Genomic DNA, 19,316 nt, shown 5'->3' with positions numbered 1-19,316 from the left:
CGAACTGACCGATTTGATAAAGTAACCAGCTTAAGTATACGTACGGGTATGCGTACTTAAGCAACCATATATGAGTTCGTTTTAGTTTCCAAACTCAGCAGAAATTTTCGGTCTGAAAACTTTCGCCAGTATGCGTACGGGTACGCATACTTAAGGTGACTAGTTAAGAGTTTGTGAAAACCAAACTCAGCAGAAATTTTCGATTGGAAAACTTCCGCCAGTATGCGTACGGGTACGCATACTTAACCTGCCTCCTTCACCAATTTCGTATACACATATATGCATACACTTGGCTCCCGGTTTATGGATTTATACACTAATGCGCGAACACACTATATATGCTTATATCCAAAGATGGTTACATAATCAACTCTTCATTTCAATCATAGAAACTTTCTTAGAGGACGTTATATAGTTGTTTTTCACAAACTATTTTTCGTCAAAGAAATTTTCAAGTCAAAGAAATTTTCATAATGAAACATTCCAAGGCCACACCAAATGACTGTATCACACAAACCATGTAAGATGTAACTCGAAAATTTTCATATGATCTTATTCGGTCTTTCGTCACAATGTAAGATGAATTTGGCTGAAGCGAAAGCTTGCCAACACATATTCCGAGAAATATATAAGCGAGATAAACTCAGCTCGAAATCTCAAATGTGTATAGTAGAAAACTATATCGTAACACGACTTATGTCTCAATATAGGAAATAGAGTATAAATAGACTTTCCAAGTGATAAATAAGTTTAAGTCTCCACATACCTTTTGTCGATGAAGTTCCACAAGCTCCCATTAATAGTTCTTCGTCTTCAAGAGATGAACGCCGTGAAGTCTAAAGCTCAACTACACAATCTATGTCCTAGTCCGGGACATTTAAATAGGCTAGAAATCAAGACTCATAGTTTTGATCACTAACATTGACAAACATGCTTGAGATAGCAACGAATGCGAGTTCGACCGAGCAATTCTCTAACAATCTCCCCCTTTGACAATTTTAGTGACAAACCTATCAATACATATGAATTACAAAATAAATAAAGACTTTGTAGCTTCTCATCCAAATGCTTGATCCCCTTGGCATCTTCAACATGACTCGAAATCTTCGTCACTTCCAAGTACTCCATGATTCCAAAGGTTGTAAGTTTAGTCTCATAGTTGTTGTGGATCCGTAGCTATGACAGTGAGAAAACAAATGTTCTCGATTATTGTTATACAGTGTCATAGAATTATTACACAACATCAAAGTTCAATTGCATCACAACTTTGACAATAATACTACGGTGATATGTATTACTCCCCGTTAGTCAATACATCATCTCAATATGAGAACCATTCCTCCTTACTTAATGATCCGTAATCCATATGTATTTGTCATATGAAACTACACATTAGTTCTCCCTCTTTTTGTCAATAAAAATTGGCAAAGGTACGAAAACTAGTGGGATCCTCATGAAATTTCCATAAAGATTCTTCATGACCAAAATAAAACAACATACCAACAAATTTAGATGCAATCATAAAGCCGAAGCTAAATGCATTCACCAAAGAGTTTATAAAGATACAAGATAACCCCTATAATATTCCACAGCCACACTCCCCACAAAGATATGGCGATTAAGCACAAGTTCAAAAAGAGCACTCCCCCATAAAATATCATTCCCGAGAGAACAACAAAGACAACCTTGCTTTTACAAGAAAAGAAGGATTTCTTTGGATATAACCAAATCACATGAAAACATGAATTTATATCCAAAGGATCAATAGAATTAACCACACAAGATGATCAATTCAATTACACATGCTCGACATAAGAGAACTTACGGAGCAACACAGTAAAAACACAAAGATGTGGATCCGGGAAGATCAATACTGCGGAATGAACAAGAATTCCCTCTATTTTCCATCACTATTTGCACAATGACATAAAACAGACAATTCTTGTAAACAAAAGTTCATCCTTTCTTCCATCAATATTTGCATAATGACATAAAAGGCGTAACTTTTGTATTGTCAAAAGTTCATTCTATCTTTTATCAATACTTTCATACCGACATATAATAGAGATAACTTTTGAACAAGTATGGGAAATTCAAGGTTCACGGACGTAAACAACATATCCCATAACAATTTGCAATATATAAAACCATAAAAATTAAAATTGCAAACATCATCTTCCAAATAACTTAGAATTTAAATAAATAAATATAAAAACATTGAAGATGAAAAAGTTTGGAACTAGCTATGTGTAATCACAATAATGGTTATTCCAAACCCTAGTTATTTTTCTAAACAAAAACAAGAATAAAAATTCTCATAAGAAGTTTCGTAGACAAACAACAACCATAGAACGAACAAGGGCGAGTTCATCAGTTGCTTTCTTTAGCTCCTCCTTCAGAAAACCTAGATTCTTTGATGCAATCTTAAGATGTTCACGGACGACCTCAAAATCTTGAAGAAGATTTTCAACCAATTGAAGGGACATCTGGATTGGAAGATCCTTTTCATGATCAATTGCTTTATATCAAATAACCGGAATGGGATTATCATCAAGCTCAAAAGCTTTATCATCAAAGTTGTGTTCCTTTTTGCTCCCTTCCATTGTGCACAAGCTCAATCAAACATAGGAGAGCTCTGCCGTTACCGTACCCGTATATACCAAAGAGAAAAACTCTTGTCATATATTTAAAGGGTTTTTGGGAGAGAATCCTAGGGTACCTTAGGAGATAAGAACGGACCGGGTGCACATGTTAGTGGTCGTGACCCAATTAACAAGGTCAGTGACCAGTTGGGGCAAATAGGTTTAGAACCGATGACATGAATCTCGGATAGATAGACTCGACTATCATTTTAGGAAGAACAAGCTAGCGATTTTAAGAAGGTATGAGAGCGAAATTGAACAAAAAGTTCAGATAAAAGCACAAGAAAGAAGATCAAGGGTAACTCAAAAACTACAACATAAACCATTTGTCAAGAAGTTGGTATCTTCTTGAGAATTATGTGTATCTTCGCATAGGTCCGCAAAGAAGACACACATAACAGAATAGTCAAGTTATTTGTCGATGAACATGAAGTTCATCAGAGTTGTTTATACATCCCGTCATACTTTCTTGATCTAAATAGGAATTATTATGCACATCTACAAAAGAATTAGAAAGACATGACTTACCTGAGTCAACTGATTTTCTTGTCGTCTGGATCTTGCGTTTGAGACCGTTGATATTGGTCTTAAGTTCTGAGACACGATTTTGAAGGAAGAGAGGATTTTGAAAGCAAGATCATTGTTGAGAGAAAGAGAGGATTTTGAAGGATTTTTCTTTCTTCGATTCATTTTTCTCCTTACAGGTCTTTCAGAGATATCAGTCATCCAGATAACTTTTTTTTTTATAATTGTATACAGAAGAAATGTTATGTTTATAGTCAGGAAGTGGCTCATTACAACACTCTTCTTGATTGTGGATAAATGAACACTTTGGAACAGGTTTGATTACTTCTTTAGACATCCAGATGAGAATGTTATGAAGTTTTTCATTCCGTAGACGAAGATGACATTTTCTTTCGATGTGACCTATTTCCGCAATAATAGCAGTTGACAGGATTGTATTTATCCATTCTCATCTGAGTCGTCTTTGAAGACTGACGAACTTCATTTCCAATCACATCTGTAGCTGTAGATCAAATAGAATCATTTTCCTTGACAAAAACCGTTTTACCAGTACTTGGAGCATTAGTACCTTTATAGCCTAGACCACGTGTATTTCGAGGTCCTTTACATGCTCCAAGCATATAAGACAGTTTTGTAGAGATATAATTGAATTTTTCAAATTCTCTTCCAGGACGTTGAACTTGTCAAGAGCAGTACTAAGATCAGTCTCCAATTGTTTTTCTCTGTCATTCAAACATTTTTTTTGAGAGTCATATCTTGCTTCATTTTCTATAAGTCTTTCTTTCAACACAAAGAGATTTCGACGAAGATCATCACATTCAAAATTCTTTGAACATATATCCTCGTAACGATTTTTGAGAGTAGTTTGTAATAAAATATACCCAAAATCGTACCCTTTAAGGAGTTTTCTCAAATTTCTGTTTTTAGTGCAGAGAGGAGTTAGAAATTCAGCCAAGCATGATGTTGACCTTTTTTTCTTTAGAAGACGATCAAAAAGGATGATGTACTGTGAGATTTTTTCCTCGACATGTTGTCCTTCTTCTGAATCACTATCATCGGAGAGTTCATATAATTGTTCATCAAGACGAGCCTCTCAGTTTGAAGTGAGTTTGGAAGATAACGAAGTCATAATGGAATTCTCAATGGAAACAAGACTTTTATCCAAGATGGAATGCTCCTGAACTGGTGGTGCGTGATCAGAGATATTCTCATCCATATCAGATTGCTACAAATACAGATTTATAAGGTCTTTAACGTGTTTCCCTGCTCTGATACCAACTGAAAATGCGGGGGTCTAATAGACATACCCAACAATTCGTTTGGCAATCTGAGAGGACTTACTCCAATATACTTTCTAGAGAATCAACTAGACAGTCAGACTCAATCTAGAGAAAAGTATATCAAAGAGTTTAATGTCTCTAACTCTTAATTAAATCTGCAATCAGCAAATAGAAATCTGCGAGCTCGATTGAATATAAGAAGAATAAACTTGAACTGTACCAAAGACCAATGTTCAAGGATCAATCAATCTCAATCAACAACCAAAGGTTGGATTTCCTAATTGATCGATACAACGCACAACCTGTGATATTTCAATTATATAACAAAATATAATGCGGAAAAGAAATAACACAGACACCAGAATTTTGTTAACGAGGAAACCACAAATGCAGAAAAACCCCAGGACCTAGTCCAGCTTGAACACCACGATGTATTAAGCCGCTACAGACACTATCCTACTACCAATGAACTTCGGACTGAACTGTAATTGAACCCTAATCAATCCCATATTGTTTCAAAGGTACAATTGCGCTCCTTACGTCTCTGATCCCAGCATGATACTACGCACTTGATTCCCTTAGTTGATCTCACCCACAACCAAAAGTTGCTACGACCCAAAGTCAAAGACTTGATAAACAAATCTGTCTCACACAGAAAAGTCTATAAGATTGAATAAATCTGTCTCCCGCAGAAATACCCAAGAGTGTTTGTTCCGTCTTTTGATAAATCAAGGTGAACATGAACCAATTGATAAACCAGACTTATATTCCCGAAAAACAGCCTAGTATTATCAATCACCTCATAATAATCTAAATCGTACGATGGCGAAACTAGATATTTTGGAATCACAAACGATGAGATGAAGATGTCTGTGATCACGTTTTATCTTGCCTATCGGAGAAATGAATCTTGAGCAAATATTAGAGAAGATAGTACTCAAACGATAGAATTGGGCAAGATCAGAACACGCAACTACAAGAGAAATAGTTGGGCCAGGCTTCACAATCCCAATGAAGTCTTTCAAGTCGTTAACCATCAAGGTTTAGGAAAACCTAAGGTTAAAGGAGAATCGACTCTAGCTTATGCAACTAGTAACACACATAATTGTGGGGATTAGGTTTCCCAGTTGCTAGAGTTCTCCTTTATATAGTTTTCAAATCAGGGTTTGCAATCCAAGTTACCTTGGTAACAAAGTATTCAATATTCACCGTTAGATGAAAAACCTAATTCAACCAAGCTAATATCTTTTAACCGTTAGATCGAACTTAGCTTGTTACACACAAATGAAATGTACCCTCATTTAGGTTTATGTAACCATACCCAAACGTGTACACTCATGTTGGCTCAACAATTCTCAACCGAAGTTATCCATATGATAACTCTCATATCAATCATATTCATATTATCCATAACTAGTTCAAATGACTCAAATGAAACTAGTTAAAGAGTTGTTCAATTTCTTTATTCTCATAGAAGTATACAACAACACAATCAGTTTGATTAACTTGAATCAATAATGAACGTTATAGCCACGGTTTGCAAAGATTGCATTCCTTATGATTTAAATGTTTAAGTTCATGAACTGACCGATATGATAAAGTAACCAGCTTAAGTATGCGTACGGGTATGCGTACTTAAGAAACCCGATTTGAGTTTGTTTTAGTTTCCAAACTCAGCAGAAATTTTCGGTTTGAAAACTTCCGCTAGTATGCATACGGGTACCCATACTTAAGGTGACTAGTTAAGAGTTTGTCAAAACCAAACTCAGCAGAAATTTTCGGTCGGAAAACTTCCGTCAGTATGCATACGGGTACGCATACTTAACCTGTCCCCTTCACCAATTTCGTATACACACATATGCATACACTTGGCTAACGGTTTATGGATTTATACACTAATGCGCGAACACACTATATACTTATATCTAAAGATGGTTACATAATCAACTCTTCATTTCAATCATTGAAACTTTCTTAGAGGACGTTATATAGTTGTTGTTCACAAACTATTTTTCGTCAAAGCAATTTTCAAGTTATTGAAATTACCATAATGAAACATTCCAAGGCAACACCAAATGATTGTATCACACAAACCATGTAAGATGTAACTCGACAATTTTTATATGATCTTATTCGGACTTTTGTCACGAATGTAAGATGAATTTGTCTGAAGCGAAAGCTTGCCAATACATATTCCGAGAAATATATAAGCGAGATAAACTCAGCTCAAAATCTCAAATGTGTATAATAGAAAACTAGATCGTAACACGACTTATGTCTCAATATAGGAGATAGAGTAGAAATAGACTTTCCAAGTGATAGACAAGTTTAAGTCTCCACATAACTTTTGTAGATGAAGTTCCACAAGCTCCCCTTAGTAGTTCTTCGTCTTCAAGAGATGAACGCCGTGAAGTCTAAAGCTCAACTACACAATCTATGTCCTAGTCCGAGACATCTAAATAAGCTAGAAATCAAGACTCATAGTATTGATCACTAACATTGACAAACATGCTTGAGATAGCAACGCATGCGAGTTCGACCGAGCAATGCTCTAACACAAATTTAATAAATCAATTCATTATGAGCAATTAATGAAAGGCCAATTAATAAAACACTAATAATAACATTTAAATTGAACAAACCACGAAATAAATTTATCTTTTCCCTTGGAAAATCCTGACCACTCTTTATCTAGGCTAACTTAGCCAAACTGTGCTAAGTATTCTACTAGGTGTTATTATGTATTATCTATAACTTCCTTAAATCTTGAAATATCTTTTGGTTGAATTCATTACGATCCCATGGTTTTAGTAGCGTTGCCAATTTTTATTGACAAAAAGGGAGAGAATTAATTAGTAATTTCGCACTACATACATATGGTTTACGGATCATTATGTAAGGGGGAGTGAATCAATAATCTATAGGTTTCACATATTATGCAAATGATGTAAGTATTTATTAAGGGGGAGAAACATATCACCGTAGTATTACTTCAAAGTTTTGATATTATTGAACTTTGGAGAAGATAATAATACTATGTTTCTGTATAATGACCATTGGGAATATTTGTTTTTAAAAGTTGTTATCATTATGAATACGGATCTTCAACAACAACGAGGATGAGTTGAACATGTTCAGAATCATTTCAACTTGAAGTAACGAAGAATCGAAGAAGTTAAAGAAACCAAGGAAATCAAGCATTCTGGATTTGAGGAGTTTTTAAAGTTTTATTTTTATCCATATGTATTGATAGTTTCTGTCACTAAATTGACAAAGCGGGAGATTGTTAGAGCATTTCTTGGTCGAACTCACAAATGTTGCTATCTCAAGCTTGTTGTCAAATTTATTTATCAAAACTATATCTTGATTTATAGTCTATGATTAGTTAAATCTCGGATTAGGATATAAGACGTAGTTAAGAAACGGACATCATGGCAGTCATCATTGCGTTTAACTGAAGCTTTTGGAGAACTTCTTCAATAAAAGGTAAGTAAAGACTGAACCACCTATATCTCAAGTTATATTCATATTTCTATCTATGAGACGATGTCGCATAACTAATTAGATTATCGTAAGCATATCAAGAATTTCGAATCAAGTTTATCTTGGTAATTAGTTCTTGAAATATATGACTAAGCTTAATGACCATTTTATCATACATGATGAATTTCAGTTAAGTAAAATCTATTGTTCATAATTTAAATTATGATTCTAGATCATCCTTCGAAAATATCCTGGAACAGTGATATGTCTCATTGATGTTATTTGGGATGTTTCGAATTCATTTATAGAGAAATATAGAGAACTACTATTATTCTCGGATACAAGACAGTATACATACCAGTCTTACAAACTAGGAGAACTAATATAGGTCCGGAACTGTAGTACATGTGCCCAGTACATGTATCAGAGTAGCTATACGTCGACAACAACTTTTTGGTATGCATACCAGTATGTCTACCTTGAAAAATCTGTGAAAACCAGTACGTGTACTGAAAAAGATAGGTCAATTTTGGAACCGGTATGGGATCCATACCCGGTACACTCACCGGAAACGTTATGTATGTTCCGAACTTTAAATCGTCTTAAGGGTACACACACCCGGTATACATACCATGACATATAAGTTCACGAACAAGGTTTAAGTATATGTACTTGCTCTGTCGAATAATTTCAGATGCACAATAAATTATTTTTATGAGATAATTAGCATTTGAACAAACTCTAAAAACACTATAGGCATATTTGATCACATGATTGTGGCTCAAGATTAAAGTCTTAAGTGGTATATGAAAATGATCAAGCTTATAGTTCAGTTGGCTAGTCTCGGCTAACCATTCATGAACGTTGTCTTTGTACACGGTTCGGTTACGGTTTGAAAAAGCGGGGGTCTAACAACCACACCCAATATGGACTAACTCCAATATACTTTCAAGAGAATAAACTAGACAGTCAGATTCAATCTTAAGAAAAGTATATCAAAGATTTATATCTCAATTTTTCTATTCAATCTGCAATCAAACAAATAGGAATTTGCGATCCTGTTTGAATATAAGAAATAACTTGGACGGTATCAAAAACCAGTCAATTTAATCAACAACCAAAGGTTGGATTCACAATTGATTGAATGCAAACCTGTGATATGTCAATTATATAAACAAACATAATCCAGAAAATAAATAACACAAACACCAGAAGTTTTGTTAACGAGGAAACCACAAATGCAGAAAAACCCCGGGACTAGTCCAGATTCGAACACCACACTGTATTAATCCGCTACAGACTCTATCCTACTCCAAGTTAGCTTCGGTCTAGAATGTATTTGATCCCTAACCAATCTCACACTGATCAAGGTACAATTGCGCTTCTTACGTCTCTGAATCCCAGCAGGTCTCTACGCATTTGATTCTCTTAGTTGATCTCACCCAAAACAAAGAGTTGCTATGACCCTCGAAGACTCGATAAACCAATATGTTTTACACAGAAAAGTCTATTGAATAGATAAATCTGTCTCCCACAGATATACCAATGAGTTTTCGTTCCGTCTTTTGATAAATCAAGGTGAACAAGAACCAATTGATATACCGGACTTATACTACCGAAGAACAACCTAGAAGTATCAATCACCTCACAATAATCTTAATCGTATGGTAGCGAAACAAGATATTCTGGAATCACAAACGATGAGACGAAGATGTTTGTGACTACTTTTTATTTTACCCATCAGAGATTAAATCTCGAGCAAATATTAGAGAAGATAGTACTCAAACACGATAGAAAACAGCAAGATCAGATCACGCAACTACAGAGAAAATAGTTGGGTTTGGCTTCACAATCCCAATGAAGTCTTCAAGTCGTTAACCTACAGGGTTTTGGAAAAACCTAAGGTTAAAGGAGAATCGACTCTAGTCACAACTAGTATCACACAGGAGGAGTGGGGATTAAGTTTCCCAGTTGCTAGATTTGTCCCTTATATAGTCTTCAAATCAGGATTTGCAATCAATACTACCTTGGTAAAAAAGCATTCAATATTCACCGTTAGATGAAAACCTGGTTAGACTCAAGCTAATATCTTTCAACCATTAGATCAAACTTAGCTTGTTACACATAACTGAAAAGTGACTTCATTTAGATATGAGTAACCGTACCTAAACGTGTGCACCTTTATTGGCTCAACAATAGTTAACCGAAGTTAGCCATATGAACACTTTCATATCAACCTGTTAGAGCACTGCTCGGTCGAACTCGGAAGCTTTGCTATCTCAAGCCTGTTTTTCAAGTTTAGTTGCCAAAACTATAAGTCTTGGTTTCTAGTCTACTTATAGCTAAGTCTCTGATTAGGATAGAAAGTGTAGTTGAGCATTAGACTTCACGGCGCTCATCAATTGAAGACGAAGAACTACTAAGGGGATCTTGTGGAACTTCATAAACAAAAGGTATGTAGAGACTTTAGCTCATCTATCACTCAAAAATCTATCTACTCTATATCCCATTTGATACAAAAGTCGTATAGCTATATAGACTTCAATTATGCAATTTGATATTTCGAGCTGAGTTTAACTCTCTTACATATTTCTCGAAATATGTGTCGGTAAGCTTTTGCTTTAACCAAGTTCATCTTATATTCTTGACGAAAGTCAAAAGATAATCATGTGAAAATCGCCTTGTAACATCTTACATGATTTGTGTGAGACAGTCATTTGATGTAAACTCGGAATATTTCGTATTGATCATTTGATCACTTGAAAGTTGCTTTGAAGCTAATATTTTATGTGAGACAGTTATTGTCGTCTTCCAAGAAGGTTGATATGAGAGTTTAGAACAATTGGATATAAGCATAGTATGCGTACTTGCATATATGTAATCCAAGTCCGGGAACCATGGTATGCATACCCGTATGCGTACTGGTCGGTTTAGTGAAAGTCCGGGAACCTTGTACGAATACCGGTACACATACTGGCATGAGGTTCATGTCCGGGATTTTTTGCTGAGTTTGGTGGTATGCGTACCCGTTCGCATACTGGAGAACCCAAACTTAGTACGACCACTTAGGTATGCGTACCCGTTTGCATACTTGAATGGATAATGTTCTAAAATTGATTTGTTCATGAACTAATACATTTATATAATAAGGAATGCAATCTTTTGCAAACCGTGGCTATAATGTTCATGACTTGATTCGAGTGAATCAAAATCGATTTTTCTTCAATTGTGTCTTATATACTTCTATGAGAATATAAACAATTGAACAACTCTAGAACTAGTTTCATTTGAGTCATTTGAACTAGTTATGGTTAAGATGAATGAGGTTGATATGAAAATGTTTATATGGCTAACTTCGGTTAGCTATTATTGAGCCAACAAAGGTGTACACGTTCAGGTACGGTTACTCATATCTAAATGGAGTCACTTTACATTTTTGTGTAACAAGCTAAGTTGATTTAACGGATTAAAGATATTAGCTTGAGTCTAATCAGGTTTTCATCTAACGGTGAATATTGAATGATTTGTTACCAAGATAACATCGACAGCAAACCCTGATTTGAAGACTATATAAAGGAGAACTCTAGCAACTTGGAAACCTAATCCCCACACTTCCTGTGTGATAGTAGTTGCGACTAGAGTCGATTCTCTTTTAACCTTAGGTGTTTCACGAAACCACGTAGTTTAACGACTTGAAGACTTCATTGGGATTGTGAAGCCAAACCCAACTATTTTCTCTCTAGTTGCGTGTTATGATCTTGTTGTTTTTTATCGTGATTGAGTACTATCTTCTCTAAGATATGCTCGAGATTTAATCGCCGATAGGAAAGATAAAAAGAAGTCACACACATCTGCGTCTCATCTTTTGTGATTCCACAATATCTTGTTTTGCTACCATATGATTAAGATTATTGTGAGGTGATCGATATTTTTAGGCTGTTCTTTGGGAATATAAGTCTGGTATATGAATTGGTTCATGTTCACCTTGATTTATCAAAAGATAGAACAAAACTCATAGGTTTATATGTGGGAGACAGATTTATTTATTCAATAGACTTTTCTGTGTGAGACAAATTGGTTTATCAAGTCTTCCACTTTGGGTCGTAGCAACTCTTAGTTGTGGGCGAGATCATCTAAGGGAATCAAGTGCGCAAAATCCTGCATGGTTCCAGAGGCGTAAGGAACGCGACTGTACCTTGATCAGTGTGAGATTGGTTAGGGCTCAACTACATTCCAGCCGAAGTTAACTTGGAGTAGGCTAGTGTCTGTAGCGGCTTAATACAAATATGGTGTTCAAATATGGACTAGGTCCCGGGGTTTTTCTGCATTTACGGTTTCCTCGTTAACAGAACTTCTGGTGTCTTTGTTATTTCTTTTCCGCATTATATTTGTTTATATAATTGAAATATCACAGGTTGTGCATAAGTTCAATAATTTGTGAATCCAACCTTTGGTTGTTGATTAAATTGATTGACACTTGGATATTGGTTTCTTATACCGTCCAAGTTATTTCTTATATTCAATCGAGCTCGCAACTTCCTATTTGTTTGATTGCAGATTGAATTGAGAAAATGAGATATAACTCTTTGAAATACTTTTCTTAAGATTGAGTCTGAATGTCTAGTTGATTCTCTTGAAAGTATATTGGAGTAGTCCATACAGATTGCTAAGGAAATATTGGGTGTAGTTGTTAGACCCCCGATTTTTCATAACCATATTCATCTTAACCATAACTAGTTTCAATGACTCAAATGAAACTAGTTCTAGAGTTGTTCAATTGTCTAAATTCTCATAGAAGTATACAAGACACAATTGAAGCAAAGTCGATTTTGATTCACTAGAATCAATTCATGAACATTATATCCAGGTTGGAAAAGATTGCATTCCTTAATATATAGATGTATTAGTTCATGAACAAACCGATTTTAGAACGTAACCTACTCAAGTATACAAACGGGTACGCATACCTAAGTAGCTGGACTTGGACTGCGTTCGCCAGTATGCAAACGGTATGCATACTGTCGTTCACATCCGAACTCAGTTGAATATAGTGCGCATACGGGTACGCATACTAAAGTTCCCGGACATCAACTGACTTCGCCAGTACGCATACGGGTATACATACTATAGTTCTCAGACTTCACCTGACCAACCAGTACGCATATGGGTGATTGTTGGTCTTGGACTACACATATGCAAGTACGCATACTGTGTTTATATCCAACCATGGTTAATCATTCTAAACTCCCATTTCAATCATTGAAACATTCACGGAAGAAGGGAATAACTGTCTCACACAAACTATTAGCTTCAAAGAAATTTTCAAATGATCTAATAATCAATACGTAACATTCCGAGTTTACATCAAATGATTGTCTCGTACAAATCATGTAAGATGTTACAAGGCGATTTTCACATGATCATATTTTGACTTCGTCAAGAATATAAGATGAACTTGGTTAAAGCGAAATCTTACCAATACATATTTTGAGAAATATGTAAGCGAGTTAAACTCAGCTCGAAATATCAAATGTGTATAATCGAAGTCTATATAGCTATACGAATTTTGTCTCAAATAGGAGATAGAGCAGATAAACTTTCGATTGATAGATGAGTTCAAGTCTCCATATACCTTTTGTTGATGAAGTTCCACAAGCTCCCCTTAGTAGTTCTTCGTCTTCAATCGATGAACGCCGTGAAGTCTAATGCTCAACTACACTCTCTATCTTAACCCGAGACTTAGCTATAAGTGACTAGAAATCAAGACTTATAGTTTTGACAACTAAACTTGACAAACAATCATGAGATGGAAACGGCTACGAGTTCGACCGAGCAGTGCTCTAACACGGTTCACCATAGCCAGAGTGTATATCTTGATATGTCAATCACATTTCAAAGATTCATTTAACGGTGGATATTGATTGCTTGGTTCCAAAGCTATCTTAGCTTAAACCTAAAGAAACCTATGCTTTGAAAGTCTATAAAAGGAGAACCTCAAGCAATTAGGATCTTTGAATTCTGATACTAGTTTTTGTATGTCCTAGTTTAGAAGACCTAAGATGACACATGAAGTCCCATTGATTTATATACTGACCAAACAAATGAAGTCCCATTGCCGACTACTCCAACAAATCAAATATAACCTTTGAGTGGCATTAGTGTCAGTGTTAAAGCTCGTAACAAGGTTCCAATTAATGTTGTTTTATCAGGCGCGGTAATGACTTTTCTCTAATTAGAACGTAGGCTAAATCTGATTTAGAGCAACAGGTTCTACAGCTGGAAGAGGAAAATAACAACAATAACACTCAAGTAAGTGAAAATGATGGTTAGTTTTACGTTACTACAATGTGTTTTATTTTTCTAATCTTATACTACATATCAATGTGTACTTAAAAAGAAATAAAAACACTCTATGCTTTGCCAGGCTGATCTACCCGAAGTTCATCAAGAAAAAGTACTTAAAAAAAGACTCTATCCATATTCAACAAGGCTGATTTTTCAATGCGTACTTAAAAGAAACAAAAACACTCTATTCATTTAGCTCAGTTCATTTTAAAAAGTTGGTTTATGAGAGTTGCAAAAGGTATTTTTTTTAGAACCAACAACATACATATTTTAACCTGTAAAATATAATCCAAATATAACACGACAAACACAAAAAAATAAACCAGACAGTGTGTAAATATATATTTTTAGACAATAGCAACACCACATCTGCAGTACAACATAATACGTATTAGTTTAAAAGTATCACACATTTTATGAATACACAAAAACAAATAAAAGCATATTATCCGCGGTGCAAAATAAGATATATACTAATTAAACGGTACACTATATGAAGTATTTTATAAAAAGCATACTACGTACAGAAAACCCAAAAAGAACAAAAATCATGATTTATTGATAAATTAAAACTAAACCAAATCAAATATAGTATCAAATGACATGTAAACAAAAAGAATACGAATTATCTAATGAAAAAATAGCACGAGCACAAAATCAGATTCAAAAACCAACAGAAAATACTATAACACGAACAAAAACGAAATTAAAACATGCAAGTGAAAAATTGACACAATCTTCATACTATTGATTCATTAATATGTACTGCAGAATCACAAAAATCCAGAAAGAACAAAACCATGATTTCGTGATAAACTAAAAGTAAACCAAGTCAAATCTATTATCAAACGACATGTAAACAAAAACAATACAAATGATCTACTGAAAAAAATAGCACAATTACAAAATTAGTTTCAAAAAATCAACAGAAATACTATAACACCAACAAAAATGAGATTAAAACAAGCAAGTGAAAAATGTACACAATCCTCATATTATTGATTCATTATACTGAAAAAAACACACCAAATCATGAAATCCAGTTGATTATCATTATTTCAATTGAAAAAACAAATCGAAAATCAAAACAACAAAGAATATGATAATAGAATTTACCTAGATATATTTGGAGCGGAACCATAAAATTGAAGAACACTTATAGATGCAGAGAGAGAGAACCGGGTCTGAGATGAACATAAAATAGAAAGAACGAGCTTTGATTTGATTTTCTACTCTTTTAGTGCGATATATAAGGGTAAACCTGGAATTTTTTAAACTCAAACAAGAACACTTGCATGTGGGAAGGAACATCGAGTTAAAATTTTGGACCAAAAACATGTTTTTGGACTAGCAAGTAAAACCACTTGGATGGGTGGACCACCCATTAAACGGGTCCTCTATGTTGGATTATTCAGTAATTCCTCGAAACTGAAAAGGGATTATTATGTTTTGTTTGTTCTTTGCTGACTTGGGTCGGGATGTGAATTCTACCCAAACTGGATCAGATGTTAGATTGTTTGTTGTTTTCGTTTTCTTGATATGTAACTCGGCTCATATATACACCTGATTCTGAGGTACATGAATCATGTAAAACTTTATACTCCAGTTTTAAGTAACTTTTGAGTCATATGGGTGATAAGCAAATTCAGTTATGAGTGAATCAGAAAGAGAAAAAAAAACGTGCTAGTTTTGTCCAGTTTGTTATTTATGACAAAAATCCGATCAGTAACTTTGGCCCAAGTTTGTGTATTCTGAAAAATTCTTGTATGCAGAGCAGCATAGGCTTGAAACCCCTAATTCTAAGTAGGTGAAATTATAAAATTCTATATTCCTACAAAAAATGAACGCATTCCGGAATATCAAAATTTACCATCCATAACATTTAAATTCAACCTTTAATCTTCAACGACTGATATTCAAAATGGTAGACGGTAATTTTATTGGCATGTATTTATGCCGGATTTTGCAGCTGTCAATAGAAATTAAAATGATTACTAACACCTTCAAAAGAATTTTTTTGCTTCAAGTGATTAATGCAAACCTTTATGACTTGCTCGCAGTTACAGAAAAAGCAAGACTAGTTTTTAACTATGAGTTTTATCAAAAACTCTAAATGTAACGCCCCACAAACAACATTAATAATTTAATGCCGCCTCTTACATACATTTCCCTTCCCAAAATGATTGATGTACCGTGAAGGAAATCCCGCGGCTGCATCATGTGAGAGAGAAAAAGGGCCCCACTTTTGGCCCACCTCTTGCAAATCCTCTTAGGGTTGTCTTAACATCCCTTGGATTTGTTTGCGGTGCAGATCGTGGTACAATCTTCGATGCGTGTATCATCACTCTTTAGATTACGTGACATTCAGTTTGGGATCCATCGCTGTTCTAAAAGAGTTCATCACTTATATGAGATTTTTTGAACAGTTAATTTAGAACCACTGAGGTTTTATTTTCATAATACACTGCCCAATCAAAATCCTAGCTCCGCCACTACCCAAGTTAATAATGATTATCATAAAATTGAAGAATCATTACATGTTAAAAACAATTGCCGCAAATATGCAGTTCAAATCACAACTCGCAAGTTTATATATAGCTGAACTTTTTTACACGATTCAAGCTAATAACTACCTCATTGAAACAACGCCAAAAACACAAAACCGAATAAAAAAATGCAAGAAAAAAACACACAAATCCTAATATCAGAAGAAATAAGCCGAAGAACCCAAATCCAAATTATCCATACCAGAATCAGAATGAACAGGAGGCATTTGTCCAAAAAGTGGACTATGAACGTACTCGGTCGAATCAAAACCCACATATGATCCACTACCCATCGATTCATACCCGCCAATGGAAGACTCGACTACACTCGTCAAATCAGACCAGTCTTGATTCATATTATTATTGTCCCCGAAACACGGTGAAACTGGCATACTGGAGTATCCAAAGCACCCTGAAAGATCAGACATCTCTGAAGGAAATGGTGGAAGTTCATATCCATCGTTGTAAACTTGTTTGCTGCCACTATCAACTATACCAACACCAGCACTTTCTTGTTGCTGTGGCTGAGAGAATGTCGTTTGATTTAACCACGAGCCATTTTGCATATCGTTTGTAGAAAATCCACTAGCAAAGTGGCCAACATTGCCGGTTTCTTGAGTGTCAGAGTACATCTGTCGAGGAGGACTAGGATCGGTGCTAGTCATCTGTTGAGGTTGATATTGAGAACTGCCACTAATGAAAAAAGACGAGAGGGAATGAAACTGGTCGCTTTCATCGGGAGATATGATGTCCGTAACAGAATAGCCTCGCGGCATGTCGGAGTAGACGAAATTTGTACGTGCACGAGACCCACGCATTGATCGCGAAGCTCTGTCGTAAGCCAATGCGGCTTCTTCAGCAGTATCAAATGTGCCTAACCAGTGTCTTTCTTTTGTCGACGGGTCTCTTATTTCAGCTGCATATCTTCCCCATGGTCTTCTTCTTACGCCTAAGAATCTTATTGTTGGTGTGGTTTCTTCTTGTGGTTGTTGCTTTTTCTTGGCTTTCTTTTCTTGAAGCAATGTTGAAGAGGAAGAGGAGGGTTGCTTGGTGGTGAAATCCATGAAAAAAAATCCAAGGAGAGATTTGGAATGATAGTGGGAAAATTAGAAAATGTTGGAAATTTGGAATCTAAGTATTGAGTTTGTGTGATTGTGATTGATTGGTGCATGTCAGTTCTTAAATAGGAGAAAACTTGTCAAATATATTATATTGCTAAAGTGGCAAGGGCTGATATAGAATACCAACTAAATAGTGCTATTATGAAATGGTAGAATCCAACGAACATGCTAAGATATTCACTAATCATAAGGGGATGATGCTAAAGAATCCTAATTATAAAGCGTCGTGCAAGTAAGGATTAAATGCAATTAGAAAGAGTTTATTTAAAAGGGTCCAATGATACGTATATATTGACATAATCATGACATGATTTGGCCATTTTTTTTACAAAATCCAAACGACAATGTATTTGAAGCATATTTTTTAATGACATGTTCCTCTTATATAGCTTTACATTTCTACAAAAAATGAGAGTATTTTGAGACTTATAAGACTACCATGTACCATTTTGAATATCAATCATTGAAAATTAGCGGTTGAAATTAAAATTGGTGGATGATGAAATTTTGTGTATCGGAATACCCTCATTTTTGGCAGGAATATAGAACCATATAAGTGGAACATGGCATCAAAAATTAACTTCAAAAAAAATAACATATTAAAAATAACCAAAATTATGAAAATTACAACTCACCAGCATCAAAATCCTTCAAGAAATTGGTTGGAAGTCTCGCTACAAGCTGAGCTCCAACCCCATTTTGAATAACCACACCAATCCTATGGAAAAGAAAATTGTCAACTCGAACATTAACATCATGACTGGCCATGAAATTACGCAACCTCTTCAAACTCATTGTAGTTTGGATTTTATAAAAAAAATAAAAAATGATCGGTTAATAAGATTGTGGTGGAGATGAAATTAAATAGGTTATTATACACAAAGTTGGTTAAAAAGACCAAAATCAACAATTTCTGGGTAAAAAAGACATCTAGATTTTGATACTGTTTAAATGGACAAAAATGTAAAAATAGTCAGGATGTAAACAGTTTCATCCTGCCTATTTTCAAATACTTTTTCTTATTTTTAATTTACACAAGATGCATCCAGTTTCATCCTTGTTATTTTTTAAATTTAAGGCAGTATGAATCCAGTTTCATCCTTCCTATTTTTTTTTGTGTCCATTTCAAATTTTTACTTGTCTATTAAAACCGTGTTTTAAAAATATTTGGACAAATGGCCAATTTTCCGTTATTATTATCAACATTCAACAATTTACATGAACTGTATATGCAAAATAATTTGACAGGACTATTAAACAAGTAGATGGCTTATATTAATCATATTTTTTCAAAAATCCAATAGCTAACTAATTAAAAGGTAATTATCTTTCCTGGTTATAATCTTACTAAATAAATGTGTTGGTCCGGTTAGA

The 19,316-nt window shown here is 34.8% G+C and overlaps 1 protein-coding gene across 1 annotated transcript; it reads right to left on the bottom strand.

Annotated features, from left to right (window-relative positions):
• Positions 1-16,979: 16,979 nt before the first annotated feature.
• On the bottom strand, positions 16,980-17,885 carry LOC113273250 (ethylene-responsive transcription factor LEP-like). Its single transcript, XM_026523000.1, has one exon. The coding sequence runs from the start codon at positions 17,883-17,885 to the stop codon at positions 16,980-16,982; it is 906 nt and encodes a 301-aa protein (XP_026378785.1).
• Positions 17,886-19,316: the final 1,431 nt, after the last annotated feature.

The sequence above is a fragment of the Papaver somniferum genome, chromosome 4 (assembly GCF_003573695.1).
Source record: "Papaver somniferum cultivar HN1 chromosome 4, ASM357369v1, whole genome shotgun sequence".
Taxonomy (NCBI): Eukaryota; Viridiplantae; Streptophyta; class Magnoliopsida; order Ranunculales; family Papaveraceae; genus Papaver; species Papaver somniferum.
This window is presented reverse-complemented; position numbering and strand designations above follow the sequence as displayed.

Excerpts from the sequence above, each read along its gene's own strand:
- LOC113273250 (XM_026523000.1), bottom strand. The coding sequence starts at position 17,885 with ATGGATTTCACCACCAAGCAACCCTCCTCTTCCTCTTCAACATTGCTT.